The sequence below is a fragment of the Ursus maritimus genome, unplaced genomic scaffold (assembly GCF_017311325.1).
Source record: "Ursus maritimus isolate PB19 unplaced genomic scaffold, ASM1731132v1 scaffold_16, whole genome shotgun sequence".
Lineage (NCBI taxonomy): Eukaryota > Metazoa > Chordata > Mammalia > Carnivora > Ursidae > Ursus > Ursus maritimus.
In genome coordinates, this window is record NW_024424008.1 from 55227582 (window position 1) to 55254825 (window position 27244).

The 27244-nt window shown below is 40.8% G+C and overlaps 1 protein-coding gene across 2 annotated transcripts in view; it reads right to left on the bottom strand.

The window, feature by feature from the left end:
• The window catches only part of SIK2 (salt inducible kinase 2), a 149680-nt gene that overhangs the window by 16454 nt on the left and 105982 nt on the right, over positions 1 to 27244 (bottom strand). For both annotated transcript variants that reach the window (XM_040631230.1, XM_040631229.1), the window contains exons 4-8: positions 22292 to 22453; positions 9066 to 9190; positions 8500 to 8623; positions 6926 to 7146; positions 5307 to 5459 (exon numbers count right to left, since the gene is read on the bottom strand). In XM_040631230.1, coding sequence (XP_040487164.1) covers positions 5307 to 5459; positions 6926 to 7146; positions 8500 to 8623; positions 9066 to 9190; positions 22292 to 22453 — 785 coding nt within the window. The remainder of the gene's footprint in view (positions 1 to 5306; positions 5460 to 6925; positions 7147 to 8499; positions 8624 to 9065; positions 9191 to 22291; positions 22454 to 27244) is intronic.

A 27244-nucleotide genomic window follows, 5' to 3' on the forward strand; every position in this document is an offset into this window, starting at 1 on the left:
AAAAGGGAACGATATTGGTATGATTTTAGCTTCTCTCCTCCAGAGACCTGGGTGTGATTCCAGGCTCCATCCCTCACTAACTGTGCGAACTACCTAACCTCTCTGAGTCCTATTTTCTTTACCTAGAAAAAGGCACGATGCCTATTTCACAGTGAAGTTAGGACTGTAAAAGGTAACGTGAAAGGTCCTTCACTCAGTAATGTTAATTCCGCCATTCTCCTTCCTTCTAAAGTCGTGAAAAGATCACAGGGATCTAACACAGGAACTGGCCTGCAAATGCATAGTTTTGTTCTCAGATATTACCTAATGGTTCTCCATTAAAATTTTTGGTTGATGGTTTTCAACGATATGTTAGAAATATATCTTATATTTGAATATACTTTGAATATATTTAGAATATACTTTATGTTCGGTACATTCCAACATTAGCATCGTTAGATATGCTGCGTGAGTTAACGAATAAAGTAGCAATAGCCAAGTGGTGGTATCACACGGAGGGTAAAAACATAAAAAAAGTACACAGCAAACGATCCTGAGGATGATAAAGAAAAGGCTTTTCTTACATCACCATTCCTCATGCTTATTTCCTGGGCCACTTTTGAGGCTACACCACTTTTTTTCCCCTTTCAAGCATTAGTCATTTAGATTAATTTTTAAAGTCCTCACGTCACAATGTAAAATGTAAACTTCCTAGTAAGGTATATTTCATGCGTTCCTCTTACCCCTATCATCAGCTTTTCAACCAAAGGATAAAGCTGAACTTTAATTTCTCGTTCCTAAATTTATTAGGCTGCTCCTCGTGTGTGAAATAATTCAAATTATTAGGGCAAAGCATTATTTAAAGATATTGCACTGGAAATGAGGTACTAACATGATAACTAGGTGTGCTGTTCCTTCTCAGTCTCTGCCTCTTATTAGCTGTGACTTTTTAAATGGCAGGATCATGCTATGCCAGACCAAGCGTAACACATTCTCCCTGACAAATTTCACGTCCAACCTGGACTACAGCAACAGCGTACTGTGAGCTTGGTATGGGGAGGGGAGGGACGCATTTCATTGTGACAACCAATTCACAGGGAACAGGATGGTAGGTGGGTTGTGGTAATAGGGAAAAGGGGGGTGGGGGGGTTTTTGTTTTTTTTTTTTTTTTTTTTTTTTTTTTTAGGATTCTTGCAATCACTGAAAGGATTAAAGAAGTCTTTTTGGAACAAGGTAGGGTGAAAATATTCAAATGGCATGCTCGGCACTGTACAGTGGACTAAATAATATGTTATTTTAATACACAGATGATTAATATCCCAAGGAAGCAAACCTTACCAGTTTCTTCAAGAGTGGTAATAGACAATGCTTATGTCCAATTAATTGTAATGACTTTTTAGACCATGTATTTATTGTCTTGAATCTCTTCTTCTGAGTTTGTGCTTTTTAGAATAACCATCACAATGAAAATAATGTTTCCTCCTATGAGAAAATCTTTACTGTGCCAGTAGGAATATGCTCATTATGGACAGAACTGTGTGTTCTCCCCATGCCCCAATCTGTATGTGAAAGCCCTAACTCCCAGTGCAACTGTACTTAGAGAGCCTTTCAGGAGGTAATTCAGGATATATGAAGTCATAAGGGTGGGCTCCCCATCTGATAGGACTAGCGTCCCTTTAAGATGAGGGTGAGACACCAGACATCTCTCTCTCTCTGCACGTGCAGAGGAAAGGCCGTGTGAGGGCACAGTGAGCAGGCAGCTGAGAGTTCTCACCAGAAGTCAATCTTGCTGGCACCTTGACCTTGAACTTCCAGCCTCCAGAACTGTGAGAAAATAACCTTTTATGTTTAAGCCCCCCAGTCTGTGGTACCCTGGGGCCAACTACACAATGCTTTTTCTTATAGCTGTGGAGGGCAACCTCTAATCAGTGATTAAAGAAGAACTGGATGAGTGTTTCACTCTTGTCTACTTACAGCTGATAGAAACTTGGAGCGGAAGGACTAGTTGGGAATCATGAGAAGGCATGACATGTATGTCCTCCAAACAGTTGTCTGAAGTCAACTAGAGGTAACATTTCTTGCATAGTATATGGCAAATATAAGTACTCTAAATCATTCTGAGATAGGACTCTCACTGTTTCCTAAGTAGTAATAATGGGCACTTTCTCACTACACCATCCATTCTTTCAGGGCGGGGACTGTTTCCTGGGTACCTCTGAAGCCACGGTGGCAGGGACTGAGCCTGGCACAGAAGCGCTCTGTTTGCTGAACTGAGCTGCTGGCATTAGTTACCTAATTTTATCTTTGTAGCAAACTCATGAAGTAGGTATTGCTATTTCCGTTTTATATTTAAGGATGCTGGAGCTCAGAGACGCTGGCTTGCTGGTCACTCAGCTTGGTACGGAACCAAGGCCTGTGCGATTCCACAGCTCATGTGATGTTTGCACGGGATCATGTTGCTTCCCCAATTTCCTACTGTTATACCAACTAACAAGTGATTTGTCACTTCTTTAAGCCAATAGCAGAACAAAGAATTAAAGAGAGAAGGCTCTACTGAAACTTTAAGTGCAGAGAAATCTATTTTTTAACAAGTTCAACAAAACAGGAGACTGGGAACTCTCACAGGGAAGGGAGCGACTTCTTCAGCCCCAGCGCCTGTTACTCTAGACAAGCCTGTGAATGAACACTGAAACTTCTACTTGAATTAAATACATTTTTAAGTCCCAGTAAGTAGCTTTCTATGACAACTTAGGTCAATGCATAAAATGAAAAGAATTCATGTGGTCCTTGGTAATAAAAAAATTATCAAACATAAGAAGCCATGTTATACATCTGAACTCTCAGCCATATTAAACATAATCTGAGCTCCCCTGGGGAATCTGTTTCAAGCTTAGATAGAAAGGCAGCTATGTGCAATAATAACATGCATGTGCCCAGGGTGATCATGTGCGTAACCCCGTGCCCTCGCTCGTGCAATATGGACAAGAATAGAGAGACTGGTGAGAGAAAGCTGCTACCGTACTGGGGGCTTTCTTGCTTCCTGACCTTCTGCCTGGCAGCATTTCCAGAGGGAAGGGTACCTCTACATCTCACTTTTACTACCCCAATTGAGGAATTCTCATTTTATCCCCCTCCTCTCTTAAAAGCAACACCATTCAACACTGGAGGATTCTAACTGCTCAGAGATACTCTAATCCAAAGATCTGGAACTTTATCTGTGCATTACTCGCGTTAGTATCAATATTCACTTTATATATTAAAAAATATATTTAGATATTAAAGTGTGTATAACAGTGTATACTATTTGCCAACTAAAATCAAGATGTTAATTTCGTCCCCCCCCCCCCGTTTTATAGAAGTCAATGCAAAATTCTAGTAAATCCTATACATTTTGTAAAGCTGCTAAACGAGAAGTACAAAGTCAGAACTTTCCTGTTCTTCCTTGCCGTTGCAAGAAAGTAAGCACTCATAGAAGCAGATGGAAGTCTTGGGGCGCCTGGGTGGCACAGCGGTTAAGCGTCTGCCTTCGGCTCAGGGCGTGATCCCCGCGATCTGGGATCGAGCCCCACATCAGGCTCCTCTGCTGTGAGCCTGCTTCTTCCTCTCCCACTCCCCCTGCTTGTGTTCCCTCTCTCACTGGCTGTCTCTATCTCTGTCAAATAAATAAATAAAATCTTTAAAAAAAAAAAAGAAGTAGATGGAAGTCCTAATAGATTGTATGAACGAACCAGGCCTCTTCTCGACCTCTATGTAGATGATCTCCCAACCCCTTTAGCGTCTGTCCTGGGATCCAGATCTATTCTTTGTTTCAAGCAACCGAGTCAGTGAAACCACTTATCTCCCTGCCTCGGGCTCGAGAACAGAGTCCTCTCTAAGTCACTGCTGTGCCTTCCTCCCCAACGCGGACTTCTTACTTTTTATAATCAACATGTATAGGGCACGTTCTAAGTGCTGCACAATTATCAATTAAATCAAACATCAGAACATTCTCTAATTTCCCCCATTTTAGAGTTTGGGAAACTGAGGCACAGAAAGACCTTAAGTAACTTTTTGAAGGTCAGGCAGCAGGAAGGGGCTGAATCTGGAGTTTGCTCCGGAGCGCCTGCATTAACCGCTGAGTTGTGCTGCCTCTGCAAACCACCGCGGAGTCTCTCCAGATTCCGCCCGAGATGGTCCTGCGCCATCCCCTCCATTCTGCTCCCACCAGCACCGTGTTAGTTCAAGCTTTCAGTATTTCTCAGCTCCTCACTGCTCTCCCCGGAGTTCTCTTCCCTGTCCAATCTACCCTTCCCGATGTCACAGATTAGTTGGCTTAAAGCCTGGATATGATTTGATCACTCTCCTGCTTCTATCTCTGGTCATTCCTCAGTATTTCCTGAATTGTAAGTAAACTCTCTCCCTTGGCATTCGAAGCCCTTCACAACATGGCTTCAACTTACCACACAAACTTTTTCCTTTCCCTGTGTGCTTCAGTTCAGTTCCCTACACTTGCCCACTGAGTGCTTCTGCTTCCTACATAAAATGCCTTCAACTGCTGCCTCTCCCTAGCAAAGGCCTACGCATCCCTGAAGATCTGAGCTCTGTCGGAAATGCCACATCTCCCACGAAGCCTTTCCTCAGCAGATGTGTCACTCTCCCCTTTGCCCGTGGTTCTTCTCCCAGATTTACCTTTCCCTGTTTTGAATGACAGTTATTTGTGATGTCTTAATTTGCTTTTATACTGTCATGTCTCTGAGGGCCATGCCTGGGTCTTATGTATCCCAAGCCCTGTCATGCCTAATAACAGAAGCTTGCATATTATAAATCTGCAGTAAAAATTTGTTAAATGGAATCGAATGTACAGGCTAGTTATAATAATTCCCACCATAAGTCAATGATTAAAAAATGAGAAAACTCTTAAAGAAAAAAAACTGTTTGAAATTTCTAAGGAGAAATAGGAAGATGCAGGGGCGCCTGGGTGGCTCAGCTGGTTAAATGTCTGCCTTTGGTTCAGGTCATGATCCCAGGCTCTTGGGATCGAGCCCTGTGGCGGGCTCCCTGCTCAGCAGGGGCTCCACTTTTCCCTCTCCCTCTGACCCGTTCCCCCCTGCTCATGCTCATGCTCTCTCACTCTCTCTGTAAAATAAATAAAATCTTAAAAAAAAAAAAAAAGAAATAGGAAGATGCTAAAACATCTGAGAATCTAGGAAGTGACAGGCAGAAACTTTACAGAAGAACCGCGTGTGGAGGATGAGATCCTAACCCTTTGTTGTACAACAAGATGAAAAATGTGTGAAACATGTGAACAAGCACCTGCAAGATGAGACCACTGGCTAATGTGGCGTTACCTTGGCAACTGTTTGTTCAGCCACGGTGCTAGGCCGCCGCTGGCGGGCATCGAGTCTCTGCTCCACGGGAAAACTGCTCCGATGTGATTTCAGGCGCTCCACCAACAAGTAATAAATGGCAGCAAAGTGGTTATAGCTCTTGTTCTGCAAAGACTGAAAGAGAAAACAAGTGCTGAAGGCGGAGAAGCATGAAAACCAGCCCAGTGATCACATCTTCCTGAAAAAGGAGGGAAGAAGTCCTGTGTTTGACGAACAAAGTGTGTCTAGAACGAAAGCTGTTCCAGAATTCAGAAGGACAGACAGTTCAGAGTTTCTAGTACTGATGACATGAAGGCTGATGCCTCTAAGTGACGGGCCCTTTTACAGTAACAGGGCTCCACTTGCTTTTCTGCCTGTAGGTAAACTGCCACCACTGTCTCGTGTTGCAAGTCCCCAGTGCCGCCCCAAGGTCCCATCTCCTAGCTGTGACCACAGTGTAAGGTCGGTTACAATCTGGGCCCACAGGCTCGAATTCTGTAACTTCAACACAAATCCAAACTATTGCAACTCTGAAGTGAATGATTAAAGTCTTTGGGGAAATTTCTGGTGATTATTTTGGGCTGGAGAGAAACATTTGGAGGCTGGATTGAGAGACACTGTGTCTCCGTTCTTAGGTAATTTTTTCCTCTTGTTTTTGCGGTCCCACCCTCTTGAAGCCTTGAAAATAAAGCTGCTTCCCAATTTTTCACATCCCTCGCTGGCCAGCTTTGCCAGAATACTAGCGGAACGGAGGAACAACTGCTCCTCCGGCTTCTAATTCCACCTGACCGTCTGCACGGGTGCTGCCCAGGGCGCCTTAGATGCGGAGCACGCGTGGCAGAAGTCACAGGCCTGTCGGGCTGCCCTCCCAGCTGCCGTTCCAGATCTGTTCTGTGGCCAAGGACAGAAACGTGCCCCTGAGCGCGGGACGAGCAGAGCAGGAGAGCCCGTCTGCCTTTGCTCACGGCAGCACGGTTTGGAGCACTTCAAGTTCACAAGAGGCACTTTGTATTCTTTCTTGTTATGCTTCCTCTAGGAGAGCAGTGTTGGGTTTTCACTGTTGTGGAGGTAAGGACAATGTGTTTCTCCTAGGAATATGCTAACTTAGTACTAAGGGACAGAAATAAAAGTGAGGAGGAATTTCCCAGCCTCGCGACCCTCTCAGTTCAGAGTACTTCCAAATCCGGAATCCACCTGTTTCTGCCTTCTCAGCTTCCCCAGCTTCACAGCCTACACCCCACTGGCTTTCCTAAACATGAGGCCTGCTCTTCCTGTTTCCTGGTCAGCCCTCAGCCTTGTTCCCTAGCTGTACATTTATATTCCATATAAACTAGCTTATGACCTGGATAAAACTTCATGATTCATCTTAGAAGAAATTTTCTACTTTGTGTAAGTTTCCATCTTCATCTTTTCCCAGTCCTATATAAACTCCACCTCTTGAATTTTAGGCAAATAGGACAAAGGGAGGGATTTATATATTGAATAAAAAAGCAAACATGAAATAGAGTCTGACTATAATCCTCCGGGAAAACTGAACAGTATGCTCCGGTGCGGGGAGAGCTATGCCGAAAGACCATCAGTCAAGTCTCTGATCACTTTACCTCAATGGTTTTCTGCTGATCTATTCCAAGGCTGTGCATCAACCGCAGAACCTGTTCATTAAATTCCCCAATGGATGGCTCATTTTCTTGCCCTTGTGGATAGAGAACAGGTCTCTGTACAGGAACTTCTACGAGCATCCATTTATGCTCCTTGATTTGAGCTATCGTTAGCCGTTTGGACGGGTCTAGGACCAACATCCTTCGAATAAGGTGCTCACAATCTACGGAAAACACAATGTTACAAAAGTCACGTAAATCACCTTGCACTTCAGGGTACTGGCTTGACTCATGTGACTCTGCACAATGGCATTAATCTCTGTGTCCCCCACAGCACCCACTGGAAAGCAGAAGGTCAAATGAATAAATGAACACATGAAAGCTAGTTGTACTGGTCAGGTTCACATGGTGAATGGTGACACAAAAGTGACCACCACCACGAATGAATACTTCAGAAAATCAGGAGGGTGTAGGTCTGTCCAGTTTTGTGCTAAATGAACCTTCTTATTGAATTTCTCAAGTGAAAAGATCTAGACAGACTTAGATTCTGCTGAAGCCTTCTCCTAGAACGAGCACACACACGGATCCTCAGTCACTTCCAAGGCTGATACACTAACGGCTACGTGCATGAGGCAAGAGCTCCCCAGTGGACTGCTGCTTTTCTCCTGTCAGTGCAGCTAAGAAAAATGCACACGAAGCATCAGTTATTTCTGATTATACTACAGAAACTGCACTGCTGTGACTAAAGCACCAACTTATTCTCGGAGCGGACAGCATGCTCTCTGCCCCCACAGAAGCGAGCCTCACACCCTCTGCGGTGTGCCAGGCACCACGCGAGGTGCTCTACACAGATGACTTCCATTCACCTGCACAGCGCCCTTACCAGCAACCACCGTGACTTCCATGTTGCAGACTGAGGACACGGACGCGCAGAGAGGGGACATAACTTGTCAAGGTCAGACCGCCAGTAAGTGGTGGACTTGGAATTAAAACCAGGAAGCCTGGCTCCAAGATCTATGCTCTTAACTAATTATTAGAGGTTTATTTCTAACAGCACTAGGAATGAAAGAGTTAAGGATGACAACCAAAACCCGAGGAGGAAATGTAGCTGAGCAACAAGCCAACTGGTTGTATGGAACAAGCTAATCCAAGACGGGCCGGGGCACCGCATTCTTAATCCAACAGCTGCGCCAGTTTTTAATTCAATTAAAAAATGTAATTTTGCAACTTCTCACCGAAGGACATAGGAAAATCTATTTCATACTTAGAGTAAAATGGTTGTGAATCTATCTACAAAGTGCTTCTCTAAGTCTAAAATAAACTGGGGACATTTATAGAACCAGAGTACACGCGAAGACTCGTTGTTCTTAACCTGGAAAGCTTTCCGTTTTCAGTGACAAGTAGGAAGCAACAGCTTCTCTCACCTACATGGAGGGGGCTGCTTAGTTCTAGAGCTTTTCAAGTGACTCAGTCATTTTGTTTGGCACCCAAACTCTTAAAACAAGGGAAGCCTCTGCTGAGGCATTTCATTCGGAGCACAAATTCTGTAAAGCACAAGTATAAGATGAACAGGTTACCTTCTGACATGAAATATGGAATCCGGAATCTTCCTTCTAAAACTCTCTGCCTCAAAATTGGAAGAGTCGGTCCATCAAAAGGCAGAGCTCCACAGACAAGGACATAAAGAACAACTCCCATGCTCTACGGAAGAAAACAATGCAGTCACTTTTCCACTGAGGACTTTAAACACTCTTTGTTTTCCTAAACATCCCCAGGGCCCTTAAAATCATATGGGCTGAAAAGTTCCTGTTTGGATTTACTATTTTCTCAGAATTTCAAAACAAAACAAAACTAAACTAAAACTCTGATGACTGCAATAAAATATCCTATAATAAATACTCAAAGATCTGAATTTAATCATTTGATTACTACTTAACTTTAAATTATTGCTGATATTAAAGTAATAACATCTGTCCCTAGATTCTTTCCTAGAACCTAATTAAAAAATGCTCTAATCACAGTCCAGCGGACAGGAAAGTATGAACTACCACCTATGTGTTAGGTACCAAGAGCTTCAAAGACGGGCCAAAGTACCAGTTATTACCGTTATAGATGCATTTAACACAGCAAAGCAAAGAAATACCCAAATATCCAGCTGTGGTCCTTCATACTGCTGCCCTTCAAAGACTTCTGGGGCTGCATAAGGGGGGCTGCCACACCATGTTGCCAGCAGTTCACCACTTTTAAAGAAATTTCCAAAACCGAAATCTATTGGGATGGAAATAAATGTTACTTTCATCTATGCTCTCAACTATACTGAATTTCTTGTAGTAAATTTTACAATATGCTGTATTAACAATAGCACTGCTATGGCATCTATCTTGTGCTGTGTCCGTAGCACTGAGCACAGTGACTAGAAAATATCAAGTATTCAATAAATATTTGTTGAATGAATGTATAAATAAATCAAGTTTTCTTCTCAAAGGGAATGAGAGGTTGAAAAAAGACTTTATATCATGTATTTTTAAGGCTGAAAGAAAACCCATTGGTGTGGACAACCAACTTGAATTTGAAAATCTTAGAATTTCAATTACTCCATAATTAAGAACTCTTCATTTTTTTTTTTAATTAAAAAAGATTTTTTTTTTCCCCAGTAAGCTCTATGCCCAACATGGGGTTTGAACTCATGAGCCCAAGATCAAGAGCTACATGGTTTTACCAACTGAGCCAGCCAGACACCCCAAGAGCTCTTTATCTTTTACAGTCTATAAGGAAACAAATGAGTAAAATTTTAAGATATTTACCTAAACAGAACTGAGTGACTGGCTGCTCTTGCAGCCATTACCCAGAGTAGCAAGACATATAACCTTTTAAGGCAACTGAGTATAGTGTTTCTTAGGTAACAATTTTTTATTTTTAAAGATTTTATTTATTTATTTGACAGAGACAGCCAGCGAGAGTGGGAACACAAGCAGGGGGAGTGAGAGAAGCAGGCTCCCAGAGGAGGAGCCTGATGCGGGCTCGATCCCAGAACGCCGGGATCACACCCTGAGCCAAAGGCAGACGCTTAATGACTGAGCCACCCAGACACCCCTTAGGTAACAATTCTCAAAGTGTTGGCCTGCACATTCTGATTTAGGCAGATAGGCAACTGAAGAGTTCATTAACATGTGTTGGCTCTCTGGCCTGCCAGCTACAAGCCACCTATCACCAGTATCACTCGTTCACTCATTTATGGAGTGCAGTGGCATTCTACCTCTAAACAGTTAATGGTCTTCTTTCTATGACATTAGTCATACTGAATCTACAACTTTGACAGATAGCAGGCACTCTGGAAACATTGTGCTCAGATGCCTTCACTATGCAAGAAAATTACAGAAGACAAATTTCAATGAGTTCTGGTATAAATGCGAGCTTGTGCCCTTTTGCTAAGCCCTCACACAGGCTCATATTCTTACTGAGGAAACAAATTCCTATTATTTTGTAAGTTATACAAATACTGTCTTTTGTTGTAAACACTCCCTACAGGAGAACACTGCCTTAGTGACGGAAACTGGCTCTACCCCCAGCTAGTATATGCTGCCGCACGGATAGTGAGCTTTAAAAGGCGTCCTAAGGGGCACCTGGGTGGCATAGTCGGTTGAGTGCCCAACTCTTGATCTCGGCTCAGGTCATGATCTCAGGGTCCTGAGATTAGGCCCCATACAGGGCTCAGTGCTCAGCGAGGACTCTGCTTGAGAGTTTCTCTCTCCCTCTGCCCCACCCGCTTGTGTGCTCATTCTCTCTCTCTCAGATAAATAAATCTTTAAAAAATAAAAGGTGTTCTAGGAGGACTGGATTGAGTCACCAGTGCCAGACTCACTGGCTATGTGACTTTGTATCAGTCTCTGTGAGCCTTGCTTTCCCCACCTGTAAAGTTGAAATAATAAATGTCTGTAGTCAGCAAGCTGTTGGAAGGATCGGTGAATTAACAGAAACTCACATTCCATTCACACCTTGAGACCACAGCACACACTGTATGTAGGTGGCATGTCCTCTTAGCTCACACACATACCAACTGGTGATGAGCGGTAGCGACAGTAAGAGCAGTCACCGTCCCCCACACCAGAGCCTCACTGCAGAGCACAATCTCTCAAGTTAGGGAGAACTAGAGCAGGTTTCCAGTTTTCCCACTTTTCTAGCTTCAGGTCGCTCTCGTAGATTACTTAACTTCCCCGAATCTCAGTTTCTATATCTATAAATGTAGTGATAATCCACCTGCCCAGACAGGATGCTGTGAGGATTAAATGAGATTAAACATACAAAGTTCCTGGAGCATAGATGTCAAATGTCAGCTCCCTTCCTTCCTGAAGCCATCATAATCAACTACCGCCTTTCAGAAAGAAAGGTTCTGAGAAGGTATATAGGAAGGGCAAAAAAGTGTAGAGAATCATGAGGGTTCAGAAGACAGATGAGGGAGCATGTGGGGAAGAGCCTAGACACCATCTACACCTGGTGGAACAACACTGTGCTCTGGCCCTGGCATCTAGGAGTAGGAAGGAATGAGAACCTCTCCCTTCAGAATGGGACCACAGCTCAGTCCTACACTCTGCTTTCCAAAAGGACTGTCAGAGAGGTCTTATCTTCTCAAGTCCACCTCCGTGACTAACCACTCCAATGACATCATAACCCATATGTCCTTATTGATGCGCATTTCTAATTTTCTAAATTATAATTCTAATTTTCTAACTATACTCTCAAATGAGTCAAGGACTAGATATTCAAATAACATTTGAAGAGGAAAATGTTAATTTCATTTACATAGAGAAGCACCAGAAGCTCTAGGATGTATGTTTGGAGATCCTGAAATAGGTCCAATAACTGCTGTATTTAAACCATAATCACAGGAAGAGTTTCAGCTCATGCAAGTTGAGGATACCCACCAAATAGCACTGTAAAGTTTTAATATTTCAAGAGCCATCACAGAACTCCTACAATCTGGCCTTCCCTGGGCTCTGGTGGAAAGTGTCATCCTTACTACGGAGGCTCTCACTGGTACACCTCGGAGGCTAGAAGAGAGCAAGAGCTAGGAAAGCATAGCTGTGCCTATGGTAGCCCAGTCTCAATTGTGGCTTTACACACCTAGGACAAAGAAAGTGTCCATTAACTTATAAGGAGAGTGGTACTAAGCAGATCTTACTCTGTTTCCTGTGGGGAACTAAAGAAAATAAAACTTGAGCCAGTAGCAACACTAAAACATACTGAGTAAGCTACTCAAGAGGAAAAGAGCAATTCTTCTTACTGTTTTATGTATCTATTTTCCCCATCAGACTAAATTTGAGAGAAGGGAAGAGAGAAATGATAGAGATCTGTACTCCCAGCACTCAGCATGCAGGTTGTGGACAGGAGCTATTCAATAAAGGTTTGCTGCATGACCACGTTGTCATCTTCTCTAAGTGCTTACTATGGGCCAGAAGCTGTTCTAAGCTCTCTAAAGAGAATTTCTTCTTAAAAACCCTATGAGGTATACTTACTTTAGAAGAAAAGTAAGGGTAGAAAGGTAAGTATCTTGATAAAGACTGAAGACCTGGAATAGAAACCAAGTGTGACTACAGAGCCCTCCCAGTTAGCCACCACCTTCATGTCCTTTTCCGGCACCGTGATATGCAGCTGTTTTTGAGCAAGTTAATAATTGTCAGGTTTAAGAAGTGGCAACAGAAAGGCACTTAAAAATAAAAGCCCTTTTATTTCTTCACAGGAACCTGGCTAATTTGCTTTATTCACAGTCTGCAGCTTTCTGCTTAACAGCATCTAAGAGTGCATGAGGGGTGAGCAAGAGCGACGCAGTACGGAAATGGCAGAGCTGGGCAGGATTTGTTTATTGCCTTTTATAAAAATGCAGTGGGTTAGTGTTCATCACACCAAAGTCCATCCGTCCGTCTTTCCTTCCTTCCTTTCTTCCTTCTCTTCCTTTTCTTCCTTCCTTCAGTAAACATTTGAATGCGTACATGTGTCAACCACTGTGCAAACAGAGAAGAGAGGCTCCCAATGACAGAGGATAATAAAAGACCCCATATTATCATCTGACTTTTGGAAACCATTAGGAAAACAGTAATTTGATCCAGCCTGCCCTTGCTGGAAACAAAACACCGGTCCAGCCAGCTTCATGCATTCTCTACCTCTGACCTGCAAGTTAATACCTGAAACGATGGCTGCTATGTCCCTCAGACATTTTGTGTCCTATTTTCTGCCATAAAGCTTACGCCATGTAATGCTGGATTCACTTCGGTATTAGTTAACTTTTAATTCTGAAATAATTTTAGATTTCCAGAAGAACTGCAACAATACACAGTAAGCAGAATTCCCTATGCCCTTCACCCAACTTCCCCTAATGCTAACATTTTTTATAACTATATTAGTAAAATAATCAAAACTAAGAAAGTAACACTATTAACTAAACCATGGACTTTATTAAGACAGCACCAATTTTTCACAAACGTGCCCTCTCAGTTCAGGATTCCACAATGCATCTAGTGGTAGTGTCTCCTTAGGCTTCTCCAATTTGTAACCGTTCTTCGGTCTTCCCTTACCACGAACAATACAGGTCACATATTTTGTAGACTGTCCGTCAGTCTGGTTTTGCCTGGTGTTTTCTCATGACTGGATTGAGATTATGGATTTTTGGGGAGCACATCTAGAGGTGAGGTGCTGGGTTGCCTGGCTGACTCAGATGGTTAAGCATCTGCCTTTGGCTCAGGTCATGATCCCAGACTCCTGGGATGAAGCCCCATATTGGGCTCCCAGCTCAGCGGGGAGCCTGCTCCTGCTTCTCCCTTTCCCTCTCCCCCTGCTTGCGGTCTGTCTCTGACCCAAAAAAAATAAAATAAAATAAAAATCTTAAAGAAAGAGGTGAGGTGCTCTTTTCATTGCACTGTATAAGGGGACACCTGGTAGTATGTCTAATTACTGGGCGGGGGGTGGGTGGGTAACCCTGATTTCTTGATTAAGGTGCTTTCTGCTGGGTTTCCCCATTGTAAAGTTACTATTTTCCCTTTTATAATTAATATATTAGAGAAGATACATTGAGACTATACAGATCCTGTTTCTCAAACTTTCCACCCATCACTTTAGCATTCATTGGTAGATCTGGATTGCAGCGATTACTGTAGTGCTCTAATTGTGAGTTTTCATTTTCCCCATGTCTTCTACACTTCTTAATTACAATTCTTCTTTAAGGAAGAGTTGCCCTTCTTCCCCTTTCATTTATTCATTAAATCATTTATTTTTTAATTATCATATTGTCATTGTATTTGTCATGAACATTTATTTTATTCTTTGAATTATAATTCAAAACTATTGTTATTTATTTGATGCTCAGATAGTTCTGGCTTTGGCCATGAGAAGCTAATTCAGGTTGGCTTCTATATCCTTTCAACATGCCTTCATCTTTTTAAATAAATTTCATTTTAAGTATTTCCTTATCTCTGGCACCAGAAGAAGTTCCAGGCTCATTTTCTATTTTCCCTGCCCCAGCTCTGGAATCAACCACTTTTCCAAGGAGCCTGGTTCCTTTTACAGACGAATGGCATTTAGAACATTTAGATGGTATTTAGAACCAAGACTAGGACCTAGATGTACTCATTGCAGCTGGGATGTCACTGCTTCTAGGCCCTGTCAGCTGAGAGAGTTAGGAAATATATGTACAAATGCTAAAATATATGTATACACCCCCCCGATATTTATTCTTGTACCTTTCTATATGTATTTTAAAAAACCCATGAATTCATACTGATACTTCTCATTCCAATCCAGGGTTCAGTTTAGTTTATTTTGATACTATTTTTATTCATACAAGATTGAGCAACTCTGACAAAATCCTGAAGATATAAAAAGTTTCTTTCCTCTGCAGTAATTTGTCATTTGTGTGGGGAGTAACTGAACTCGCCCTCATAACACACCTTAGGTTTGTCAGATCAATCATGATTTTCAACATTCTTAAACATATTTGGAAAAAAAAAATCTTTCTCAAAGAATCTCTTAATTTTAAGAAAGTTCAACGTGAAATCATAAGTTTTAGAAACTGACAACTTGTCCTTCAACATGGTTTAGGAGTTAAAATCAAACCCAAAAAATATTTATGTCATGCCTACACTGGATCAGGCGTTACATACTTGGTACTTTTTTAAATACATAATTTCGTTTAATTGTGATGACAGCTCTGTGAGATGTGACTGTCCTTGTCTTACAAACAAGGAAATTAAAGTTCAAAGTGGTTAAATGACTTGCCCAAGTATCACTAGCTATGAGTGGCTTAGCCAGTAGTCAAACACAGGTTTTTTTAAACTGCAAAGCCAGGTGTTTTTTGTTTTTGTTTTTTACTTTATCACAGATGTTCCAAGTATGTCACTAGCCAGAGAAGTTTAATCCAACTCAAAGTTGGAGGTAAGGCTGTCATAAACCCAGAAAAAATCTTTTACATTAGTAGAGAGGAGAGGTTTTCTAATTCATCCCTCTGCCAGCAGAACTTGGCAAGTGAGGGCTTTCTCGTCTCTACACTATTAGATGCTATGTCAACAGCATCCTTCATAAGTGAATGGAAATAAGTGTTTACAAAGTAAATGTCAGAAATATATGCCTACATTCATTTTAGGAATCCATATCCTTTTTAAGAATGCACAATGTGTTGAATAGACATCTTGTCCTTTCATGTGAGATGACGTGTGCCCACACTCCTAACACAAAGGCACGTTCTCCAGGGGTTTTACTCTTAACAATGGTTTTGGGATTTCCTAATATATCCATATTCTCTCACTTGGTTTCTGTGTGGCTTAAAATGTCTACAGAAGAGAGGGTTTGGAGTAGACTGTTTAACCACAGAACTGATTCAATTACTGTTGACGGACTCTCATGGAAATGAACTTGGCCTCAAAAGCTGAGTCCTCTAATTACCTCTTATCTAACTAACCAGTAACAGACTATGGATATATTTGAAAACAGTACTAGAACTGCTATTATTGTCTGCTTATTTTGAAAGTGACTGATTGACCCATATCTTACTGATAACAAATACCAATTATTATTGTCATCCCTAAATTACCTAAGTTATCTGTGCCCTAATATCATTAGCAAAAGGCCAATGTTTTAGGAATAATAGGACCTTACACAGAATAAATAAGCTGATCCTGATGATTACTGTCTGATGGGAACTAAGCACAAAAGAATTCCGTTGTGCTTAATGGAATGAAATAGATCAAACATGAGCAGTCATACAAACCACCTGGGCAATGCTAAAATGCAGATTCTGATTCAGCAGGTCTAGGGCTGAGCTGGATATTCTGCACTTCTAACAAGCTCCAAAGTGATGCTCATGCTGCTGGTCCCCAGACCACTCTTCAAGTAGCCAGGAAACAGAGAACAAAACAAAGGTTGTGAAAACCATACACAAGATATTAAACAGTCTGTTACTGTTGCAAAATGATTGTAATTACTAAATATTTTCAGGATTTTTATTTAAATGACATAAAGACTAAATAGAAGAAGTCATTAGGTAAACTAATTTTTTTCTGAAAAGGGAAAAAAAAAAAACAATGAAAACCAGTCTTTGAGCTAAGTATGCGACTTCTAGGAATCAACACCACCAAGGCAATTTTAAATCTCCAGCAGTGTGTTATAATGTTTAATTTATAATTAAAAAAATTCTCCTACAGAGCAGCAGATGGCTTTAGGGTTAATTTTATCCTTGTTTCTAAAATTACCAGAATTCAGATACCCAGTCTCGCTGGAGAGAGACACCTCTTCTGTAATTATTATAACAGGAGCAGAGAAGACAATTATGAGGAAATGAAAGCTGACAAATGAAGGGCAGGACAGTGGGAGAGACGACACTGACACATTACGTCAACGGCACAGGGGCCGGCCAGCACTGACGTCGCTGTGTGCTTTGCTGCCCACCAGCAAGGAAAGGCCAGCTGCACAGCTTCCTCCCAAACGTCAGTTACTCCCTCTCTACCTGACAGGAGGGCAACGAGCATGGTCACCACAGTGGAGATGAAATGTGATCCTGCTGACTACGACGAGGCATTGATTTGTGCAATGAGGGAGTTCAGTGAGCTACGGAGCAAATAAATGGTCTTCCTTAGCCCCAAGTGGGGTGGAGAGAGGGAGGTAGAAGAAGAGGGGAAAAACAAAACAAAACTCAAAGAAACCCTCTGAGCTGTCTTCCATAGTCCAGGCTTAATGTGTTCTGGTGCTCAATGGGCTTACAGGATAAAGAGGAGGTCTCACTGTGCTTGTTAACGCAGAGCTCTTTTTACATAATACCAGTGGCAGGAGGATAGCAAGGACACTTGTAATAAATATTTTACTATGTATCTCAGCCTCCCTTAGCCTTTTTTTTTTTTTTTAAAGATTTTATTTATTTATTTGACAAAGAGAGACAGCCAGCAAGAGGGAACACAAGCAGGGGGAGTGGGAGAGGAAGAAGCAGGCTCCCAGTGGAGGAGCCTGATGTGGGGCTCGATCCCAGAATGCTGGGATCACGCTCTGAGCCGAAGGCAGACGCTTAACTACTGTGCCACCCAGGCGCCCCAGCCTTTTTTGATTCCAGGGCACAACACTGGAATTACATATACAGAAACCCTGTCTCAAGGTCTTCTTGTGAACAGGAAGTTTGTTAGAAACAATGAGAGATGACGGGTTACTTGGAGGTCATGGGTCAATTCAGAAAGGAAGCATCCCTCTTGGAGCCGGAGACAAGTGATGCACAGGTCAGATCTATCGGGCCATTACACATCACTAATGATGTTTAAGGTCCCTCTTAGAAAAAAAAATTAATTCATATCAAGTAGAGACAATTTAGAATATAAATGATAAACTTGTCTCATTCCTCTGAGATTTGTATTAATAAGGCTTTAAGGCCCTGGTAATTAAAAAAAAAAAAACATGATGAGGGGGGTTATATGGCTATCAGAATTTTCAGGACTTGTTTTCACATGGAATCAATTATATATTGAATACAAAGAACAGCTACCTTTTACTGAGTGTTTACATGGTGCCAGAAACTTTAATAATTTATTTAACAAACACTTAAATAGCATTAACTATGTATCAGGCACTGTTCTTAGTACTTTGCAAATATTAACTATGACCGCTATGAGATATGAACTTCTATCATTCCCTCTTCACAGATAAGGAAACTGAGGGCAACGTGTCCAAGGTCACCCATCTAGCAAGTGGCAGAATCATGACTTAAAGCCAGGTAGTCTGGTTCTAGAGACCATACTCTTACCTACTAGCCCCCGTCTCTAACATTATCATGAATCCTTGCAATATTCCTGAGAAATAGATTAATCTGTTTCATATGTATGGAAACATAGGCTCAGTGAGCATAAATAATCAGCCCAAGGTCACACAGCCACTAAGTGACATAGCCAGAGTTTCCACCAATACTGTCTAATATCACACGCCACATTCTTTATATAGAAGCCTTGTCTGAATGGTGATATTTTCTGAAAACTACCTCCAAGTAGTTCATACATTTTTATCTTTAAGTATTTATTATAAACATTTCAGATTAGGAAAGGTGAAGAGTAAACTAAATGTCCTTCATCTATTTATTCTCAACCTGATGCCTGAATAGTCATGGCCAAAATTGCTAGGAAGAAACATTACCACAACTATTACAACTAATGAAAGCCAATATTTCTTTGCATTCTGCCTCGTATTTTGCAAAGGCTGGAGGTCTCATAATTGAGGCAATGAACACACACGGGTATGGATGGATCCATGGCTCATCAGTGTCTGAAGTCTTTATCCATTGGAGGAGCATAAATTAGAAAATGATTTCAAAGCCTTGTTTCTGTACTTATTAAAATAAACCACATTTGATACTTCTACCCCATTTTCAGTCTTACGAACTGAGACAAATACTGTAATTCACACCTAGTTTTGGTTTGCACTTTCTCTTCAATTTCAACATACAAGATGGCTAAAATAGTTCATTTATTCAGCCCATTTAGTAATGAAAGAGATCTTCCTAAGGAGAAAAAGCAAAGTATAATTTGAGGGAATAATTCTGTGTTTTATTCTGAGTTCTTGCAATTTTCCCATGGAGTCCCACCTTTCCTACATGTGTTGGAATTCTTTAAAATTCTCAAGAAGAATCCTCAAAGATCACAAGATGATGTTTTTAAAGGAAAGCAGGACTATAAAAGTTATAAAACCTATGGATAAAAATAAACATCCTGGTGAAATTCTTTTAAGCACATGGAAACACATATAAACTTCTGATGGCACGTACAGTTCTTCATGATGTAGCTCTGCCAACCTGTCCAGGGTCTTTCCTTATCATTTGTCACCGGCACTCATGTCCCACTAGCTCTGGTCCGCAGCTTCCCTACACAATCTGAGCTCTCTGGCCTGCCCGCCTTTGCATATGCTGATCTACCTGCCTGGAGCCGCCATCCCTACCTCACACCCCCTTTGCTTTTCTCTCCCCCTGTCCCACTACAAATGCCTTCTTCTTAACCAAGTCTTAGCTAATCATTTCCCTGGTTCTTCCAGGAAGAGTTAGTCTTTCTCCTAGCTTCATGAACTTTACAATTATCTTCTTGTGTTATATTTAAAGCACTGGTTCTGGGTTAACTCCTCCAAGTGGGAGCAGAGTTGAACTTTTTTGCATTGTTGTTGTTTTTGTCTTGAAATACTTCAATCTTCAGGATTTAGCCTAGGAGCACAAATGCTTTATAAACATTTACTAAAATTTGGGGTAAGTGGTGGTGAGGATGACAGAAAAATGTAGACAAGGGGATATTTGAGTGCTAAGATATACTGTGTGTGTGCGCGCGTGCACGCCTGCGTGCGTGTCTCCACTTGTAAGGCACAGAATCAATGACACTAAATGCATAAATACTGAATGATAAAACCCCAAATTCAGTTAGTGAGTAACCCTTGAGGAAAAACTTACCAATAATGCTTGGAAACTCAGAATGTGTGCTTCCTGAGGTCAAAGAGACTTAGCTGTGAATACCACATAACGATAACATTACTGAGTTTACCCACCTATATTATATGCCAAAATTATAGGAGACATATTATAGCCAGGCAAAACTTGGTTATAACCTTAAAGGAATATTCTGTATATTTTGTTTGCAAGTTTCTTTGGTGTTCTACTTTGACATTTTCTTTTGAGATGTTAGTGACAGAGCACTCTGCAATTTCTATAGCATATGACTCACACCGCTAAACTTTCTCTGCCTAAAAAGACTCCCAGAACTCCTTGGAAATATGTTTTTGTGAATTTTTTGTTTTAGTGATAAAGGAATATGAAGTTATGAAGCAGGGGTTTCCTCTTTCTTTCTACAGAGTTAAGGACTTCAAAAAACAAGAGCCTTCTCTGAAGAGGACAATTTGAGGGCAGCAGATGCTTTTAAGCAGTAAACAAAAGGTCCCAGTGAAGTGCACTCCTGAAGAATGGCAAACAGGAGTGAGGTGAATGAGATCAGTGGAAGGGCCAAAAGAAGAAGAGGGAAAAAAAAAATGGAAGAAGTGAACACACATAAGAAACTATGGAAACACCAATACTGTGGATTGCACTTTCAAAGCAGAAAAGACAAATCAATACAAATCCTTATATATATAACGGGAATGAAACAGATTAACTTAAAAAACTGTCTTATTCAGGCAATCCCATTTGAAAAAAAAGTCATAGCCTGCAGAATGGAAAATCCATTACCTCCCTGAACCATATGTAACATTGGCATTTAAAATTATTAAAGTTAAAGTAAAAGTTAAAGTAAAGTAAGTAAAAATTAATTATTTGCTCTCCCTCAAAAGCCCAAGGCAAAAACTAATGGAAGCGGCACAGAAATAAACCAGTTACATGCACAAATCAGAGGCTTTTACCTTCTATTTTATACCACAGTGCAGCAAACCAAGGCTGTTTTTTTGCCCCTAAGCTTAAGAGTCCAATGAGTATCCAACCTAGCTGGTCAGCAAATAATGTCTCCGTCAGCTCCTCTCATCTGGATGCCCCTCTGTTCCTCTTTAACAATCCTAGAACAAAACACCGCCACTTGCAACTTTGCTAAGCTTTTGCTTCAAGCTCCTTATCTTCTTCAATATCCTAACTGAAATAAATCTCCCTCCCACACCTACAACCTCTGCTGCTGCTACTCTAGCCCAGACCCACATTTTCTTAATTGGACTACTGGCTTAGATTCCTTATTAACCTTCCTGTCTTCAGTCTTACCCACACCTCCTACCCATCTTCACTCTGCTGCCAGAAAGAAACCTCCTTCCAACATGCAAATCTAATCATAGTAGCCCAGTCCCACCTTCACTCCCATCCCACCCTACAATTTTCAATAGGTTGCACTCCTTATTAGCAACAGAATAAACTCTGAAATCTTTTTCATGGCGTTCAAGACCCTTCATATTCTGCTCTTTGCCTGTCTGCTCCTCCTGTGTCAATTCCCTTTGTCTACAGACCTTACATTTCACCAATATTGAGCTACAGTTCCCCACCACACCAATCTCAATCTCTTTCCCTTATACCTGTGGTATTTACACAGTTCGCCTGTGTGCAATATCCTACTTCCGTTTATCTTCCTGGCAAGCTTCTAACTCATCCCTCAAGCCTAAGTTCAAATAGTTCCTTCTCTGTGAAGCCTCCCTGACGACTTCTCAGGTGGACTGCTATTCCTTCACCTAGATTCCTACTGCAGTTTATACAGACAATTTGGGCAACACATTGTATTTTAATTATTTTTATCTCCCCGTTAGACTTGTAGAATCAGAGGATTTGTATCCCCAGTATACCTAGCATAGCACAGTACCGACACATTAGTATTTATTGAATTTTTGACCATATGGGTAAAGAAACTTGGACTACAAAATATAAAACCTTTTACAATTGTAAAAACTGTAGGAGAAAAACTAACAAAATAATCTCTACCCTTAACCTGCATGTTATAACTCAAAACCTTATTATACCAGAGCAGGGCGTTCAACTTCTATCACTGTCTTTTATTTGGCTGTGACCTCTCTGCAGCAATGATCCATAACCAGGAGAGCAGGGTAGAGCACTAGGGATCTGTGCTGCTCCTCTGGTCTGGCTATCAGTCCCCCAACTCAGACACACACCCAGACAAACGTACGTCCTCCAGCAGAGCACACCAAGGGACCTGGCCACAAATCAGACCCCAGTCCTGCCACTCTGTACAATAATGAACCTATTTGTCTTACTTGTCAGTAATCTTAGAACTATGAGTAAAACACGCTTTAAGAAAGCCTGATGTCACTGACAGAGATGTTCCTGAATCTCTGCCTGCACACACACCAAGTACAGTGGCTCGCGTCTGGTCACATTAGAGCCAGCTGCGTCCCAGCTACCTGCTAGCTTGATGTTCATGTTGCTATCCAGCAGGAGATTTTCAGCCTTGAGATCACGGTGCACGATCTTCCGTCCATGACAATAATCAACAGCAGACAGGATTTGCCAGAATTTGCGCCTGGCCTCAGACTCATTTAACCGGCCGTGATTAGCAAGGTAGTCTGTAAAAAAAAAAAAAAAAAAAAAAAAAAAAAAAGAGAGAGAGAGAGAGAGAGAGAATTTAGGATTATTCACCAAAACCAACCAACCAACAAAGAATCCTCACTATTAGTAGGCAGAATTTTTTCTCCTCAAAAAGCTATCTTTTTATTTATTCTATTGTAATTCCAGTGTAGTTTATATACAGTGTCAGATTAGTTTCAGGTGTACAATACAGTGATTCAACAATTCCATATATTACTCAGTGCTCATCAAGATAAGTGTACTCTTAATCTCCTTCATCTATTCAAAAGCTCTTTAAATGAATAGGAGTGAGTGTTCAAGTAACATGCTGTTTTCCAAGTTCCCTGCCTTGAGAAAAGTAGTTCCAATCATATTTCTGGAGTCCAGATAAATGGAAAGAGCCCAAGACCAGACAACAGCAAGTGGAATATTCACAGTATAATTCACAATGTTTTATATGCCTAACATTCCCTCTGTTCTTCTGTTTACGACTATTTTTCCTAACCACATTTAAAAAGTAAAATTTATGTAAACAACCCAAACAAACCCATGAATCCATTTTCTGACATCCCATCAGACAAAGGATATCTTTCTTTGAAACAATTATTTCCTGCAGTTATTATAGAAGCCACCTGTAACATAAGATACAGTCATCCCTGGAAGCAGCCTAAATAATTCACACCCTGTTTTGTTTGGTGGAGTACTTCTGATTTACCCAAGACTTGTCCTCTAAATCAAACATGATAGCCATATTCTCTAAGCAAATATACTCTGCAGGATACATTAGCTATCTTTGTGCAATGTTATAATCCCTACTAAAGCAGTTTACCTGAAAATTAATTCTGCATATGTTTTCATAAACTCAATAAAACATTATAGCTCATTCAAGTTTTGCCTGAACATCTAAAAGGCCTCTGAAATGATCTTTTGAGGGGGAAGGGTCAGCAGAAATCTTGAAAGGCTTTTCTAAAATTTAGGACTATTTTCCCAACTTAGGAATTGTATGGGTGAGTTAATATTCAGTCATCTCCAAATATTTTCTGTTCTGGGCTATGTGGTTTACTGATACTTAGATTCCATGGCTTTGGCTCATGACATCCTCATTATTTACTACAAAATTAACGTTTGTACAGCACTTTACAGTTTAAGAAGCATGTTTGTAACACTGTATCCCTCTTAATCTTCCTAAAACCCTCTATGATAACTATTATTTTAATTTTCATTTTGTAGATGAGGAAGCTGAAGATCAGAGGGATTATGTAATCTGGCTGAATTTGTACAGCTGGTAAGTGAATGGCTGATCTGGAACTTTTGACTGCTTTTTAAAAAAACTGTATTAAGCTTCTTTACTAGACGGCTGAAATCCTAACTATCCTTTCAAACCCTGCTCAAATGCCACCTTGCCCTTAAACAGTTCCTCATCACTTCAAGTAGAACTAATCTCTACTCTGAATTCCTTATCACCGACAACACATTGGCTCACACTGTAGTTACCTGCATATAGCTCATAGTATCTCAAAGTGCGTACGTGTTTGGGTACACACACACACACACACACACACACACACACACCTACTTCTAACACCCTGTGGTAGAAAATAAGGTACCTTCACTTAAGCTTTCTAAAGATAGGGGCCATATCATTTTCTTTGTACTCCCCACACTGCTTTAGTACTTTGTACAAAACATAAGAGGCAGTTTTTATTAAATACTTACTTAAGGTCTGATCATGGATGGTATCATCAACCATTATAAAATGTAGAATATTAGTACTATACATGTTAGAGACTTTAAATGTAAGCAGACAGACCTAAATGTGTCTAGGACCACAAAATCCTAGAAATGAGCACAGGCAGTAATCTCTCTGACATCAGCTATAGAAAAAAAAAAAAAGGCAGAATCAGACCTATAAATACAACGAACAGACTGATGGTTGCCAGAGGGGATGAGGGTGTGGGGTTGGGCAGAATGAGTGAAGGGGAGAGGGAGATACAGGCTGAAAGAGCAAGTCACAGGAATAAACAGCAGAGCATAAGGAATACAGTCAATGATACTGTAACAGGGATGTAATGGGACAGATAGTAGTACACTTGTGGAGAACACAGCATAATGTATAGACTTGTCAAATCACTAAATTGTACACTTTTAACTAATGTAACATTGTAGGTCAACTATACTCAAAAAAAATTAAGTATGACATCTTGTGTATGTTTCCTCATCTGCTATGATCACAAATTGAGATGATCAGCTCCCCACATCTTCCTTCTGCCTTGACAAAGCACACATAATAGCCACTCAGAACTCTACAGGAAAAAAAAATTCATTTAAGAATATATAGAATTTTCAGTCAAAATGTCCAAACTGTCATCAGAGTGCCTATGTCTAAGTTAACTATCAAGTAAACAATGTACTTTCTGTTCATAAGAGTAAACCAGAGCCTCAATTCTATACTGGATGAACAGGGAAATCCATAACAAAGGGTTGGCCCCGTGGGCAAATATAACTTACTCAGGGAAATGCAACGTGTTTTCTGTACAGGATTATCTTTTGGCTAGTTAGCATTATCTTTGCAGAAATTCCACACCAAATGCCACTTAAGCTGTAGTTCTGAAGAGACAATTTTTTCATAGACAAATAAATGACTTCTCCAAAGAGACAAAATTTCTTTCTGTTGAAACTGCTGAGTCAGGGACACCTGGGTGGCTCAGTTAAGCGTCTGCCTTCAGCTCAGGTTATGCACGATCCCAGGACCCTGATATCGAGTCCTGAATCTGGCTCCTTGCTCAGCGGGAAGCCTGCTTCTCCCTCTGCCTGCTGCTCCCCCTGCTTGAGAGCTCGCTCTCTGTCTACAAATAAATAAAATCTTTATAAAAAAAAGAAAAAAAATAAGAAAATGCTGAGTCAATGTGAGTTAATGGGAAAAATTTTTGTGATTCTGGCAACACAGAGAAACCTAACAGATCCAATGTGAACAAATATAAGTATATGGAGGAAAACAACAACAACAAACTGTCGCTTACAAAATGAGTCCTAGGAAGCACAAGAGAATCTAGAGTACAGACTGTTTTTTGAAGCAATCAGTCCAAATTAATACCACCCTAGCCAAGGGGGCAGAAAAGCTTTGAAGCCTGGCAGGAAAGGTACTGTCTGGGGCGGGGTGGGGGGGGGGGAATGGTATGCCTGAACCTAAAATCACCATGTAAAGCCAGAATCACATAACAATATATAACACACTGTGAGAAAAATGACAACATCCACGTTCCAGAGATTAAGACAGTGCCTGTTTAGAGAGGTTGGTATGTTGTTCACCCCTGACGTGAACCTTCCTCATTCTATATGATTTCTGCAGTGTGGGCATCCCTGAAAACTGCACCATCTGCTGAGAAACCAGGAACAGAAGTAACTGAGGCTGAAATAACATTGGTTTAGGTATACTTTCTCATCCTCTATGAGGGGCGCTGTTCTCAGTCCTCACTCAAGTTAATACACAAGGTCCTCAAGGGAACATGCAAAAAGAACATTCGTGTTTCACATAAAAAACTTAATAATTATGGTTACAGAACAAACTTGAGTGTAACAGCAGTTCTTCATACTAATTGCCTGTATGTGTATTTTTGATGGGTACATTTAAAAAATTGCTTGTAAGTGAAAGTGGTAAGTGAAATGTAATTTTGTTGACTTTAATAACAAAATTTTTTAAGGTTATATTTTGTATGTCCTGTCCTCCCATTTTGTTTTTATGGTAATTGATTTTTATTGTATTTTACAAAAATCATGGTCTGTGACAAACTGGACAATTTAAAAAATTGTTCTTTCAATACTGATAATTTGAGAAATACTAGTATAGACAATAGGCAATTACAATACACCATGATAATGGCTAGCACAGGAATAAATATATCCTAGTAAAAATTTTTGTAGGTATCTTTTAAATTTTTCTATTTTTTATTATGAAAATTTCAAACATACATGAGAGTAAATAGTATAATGAATTCCCCAGATTNAACCTTCTTACATAACCATAATACCATCACCACACCTAACAAAATTAACAATTTCTTAACATCATCTAATTCACAGTCTGTGTTCAAGTCTCCTCAGTTGGCTTACTGGAATCAGGATCCAAACAAGATGTACTTTTTTTTTTTTAAGAGAGAGAGAGCTGGGGAGGGGCAGAGGGAGAGGGAGAGAGAGAATCTTAGGCAGGCTCCACACCCAGCACAGAGCCCGACACGGGGCTCGATCTTACAACCCTGAGATGAGGACCTGAACCGAAACCAAGAGTCGGATATTTAACTGACTGAGCCACCCAGGTGCCCCAAGATGTACACTCTGTATTTGCTTATTTTGTCTTCGGAATCCTTTTCTTCTGGAACAGTTTTCCTCCCTCCCCCTTTCCTATGCTACTGACTTGCTGAAGAAACTAGGTCAGTCATCCTCCATTCTGGATTTGTCTTTTACTTACTCATGATATCGGTTAACTTATTCTCTTATCTCCTGTATTTCCAATAATTTGGAATTCAAGTATAAAGAATAGAATAGATTCAAGTTTAATTTTTTTGGTGGGTGGCAAGAATATGTCACAGGTACATCTACTTGGAGGAATAAAACATCTGGTTCTCTTGCTTCTAGGAGTACTGAGGTTGGTCATTGAGTTGTGGGGTGAGAGCTTGATCCTTCAATTAAATATTCTCATCTCTTTTTCCTAACATGGTTCTTAAGCTCCAGTGTACATCAGAACCCTTAGAGGGCTTGTTAAAACAGATTGCTGGGACATCTCTCTAGAGTCT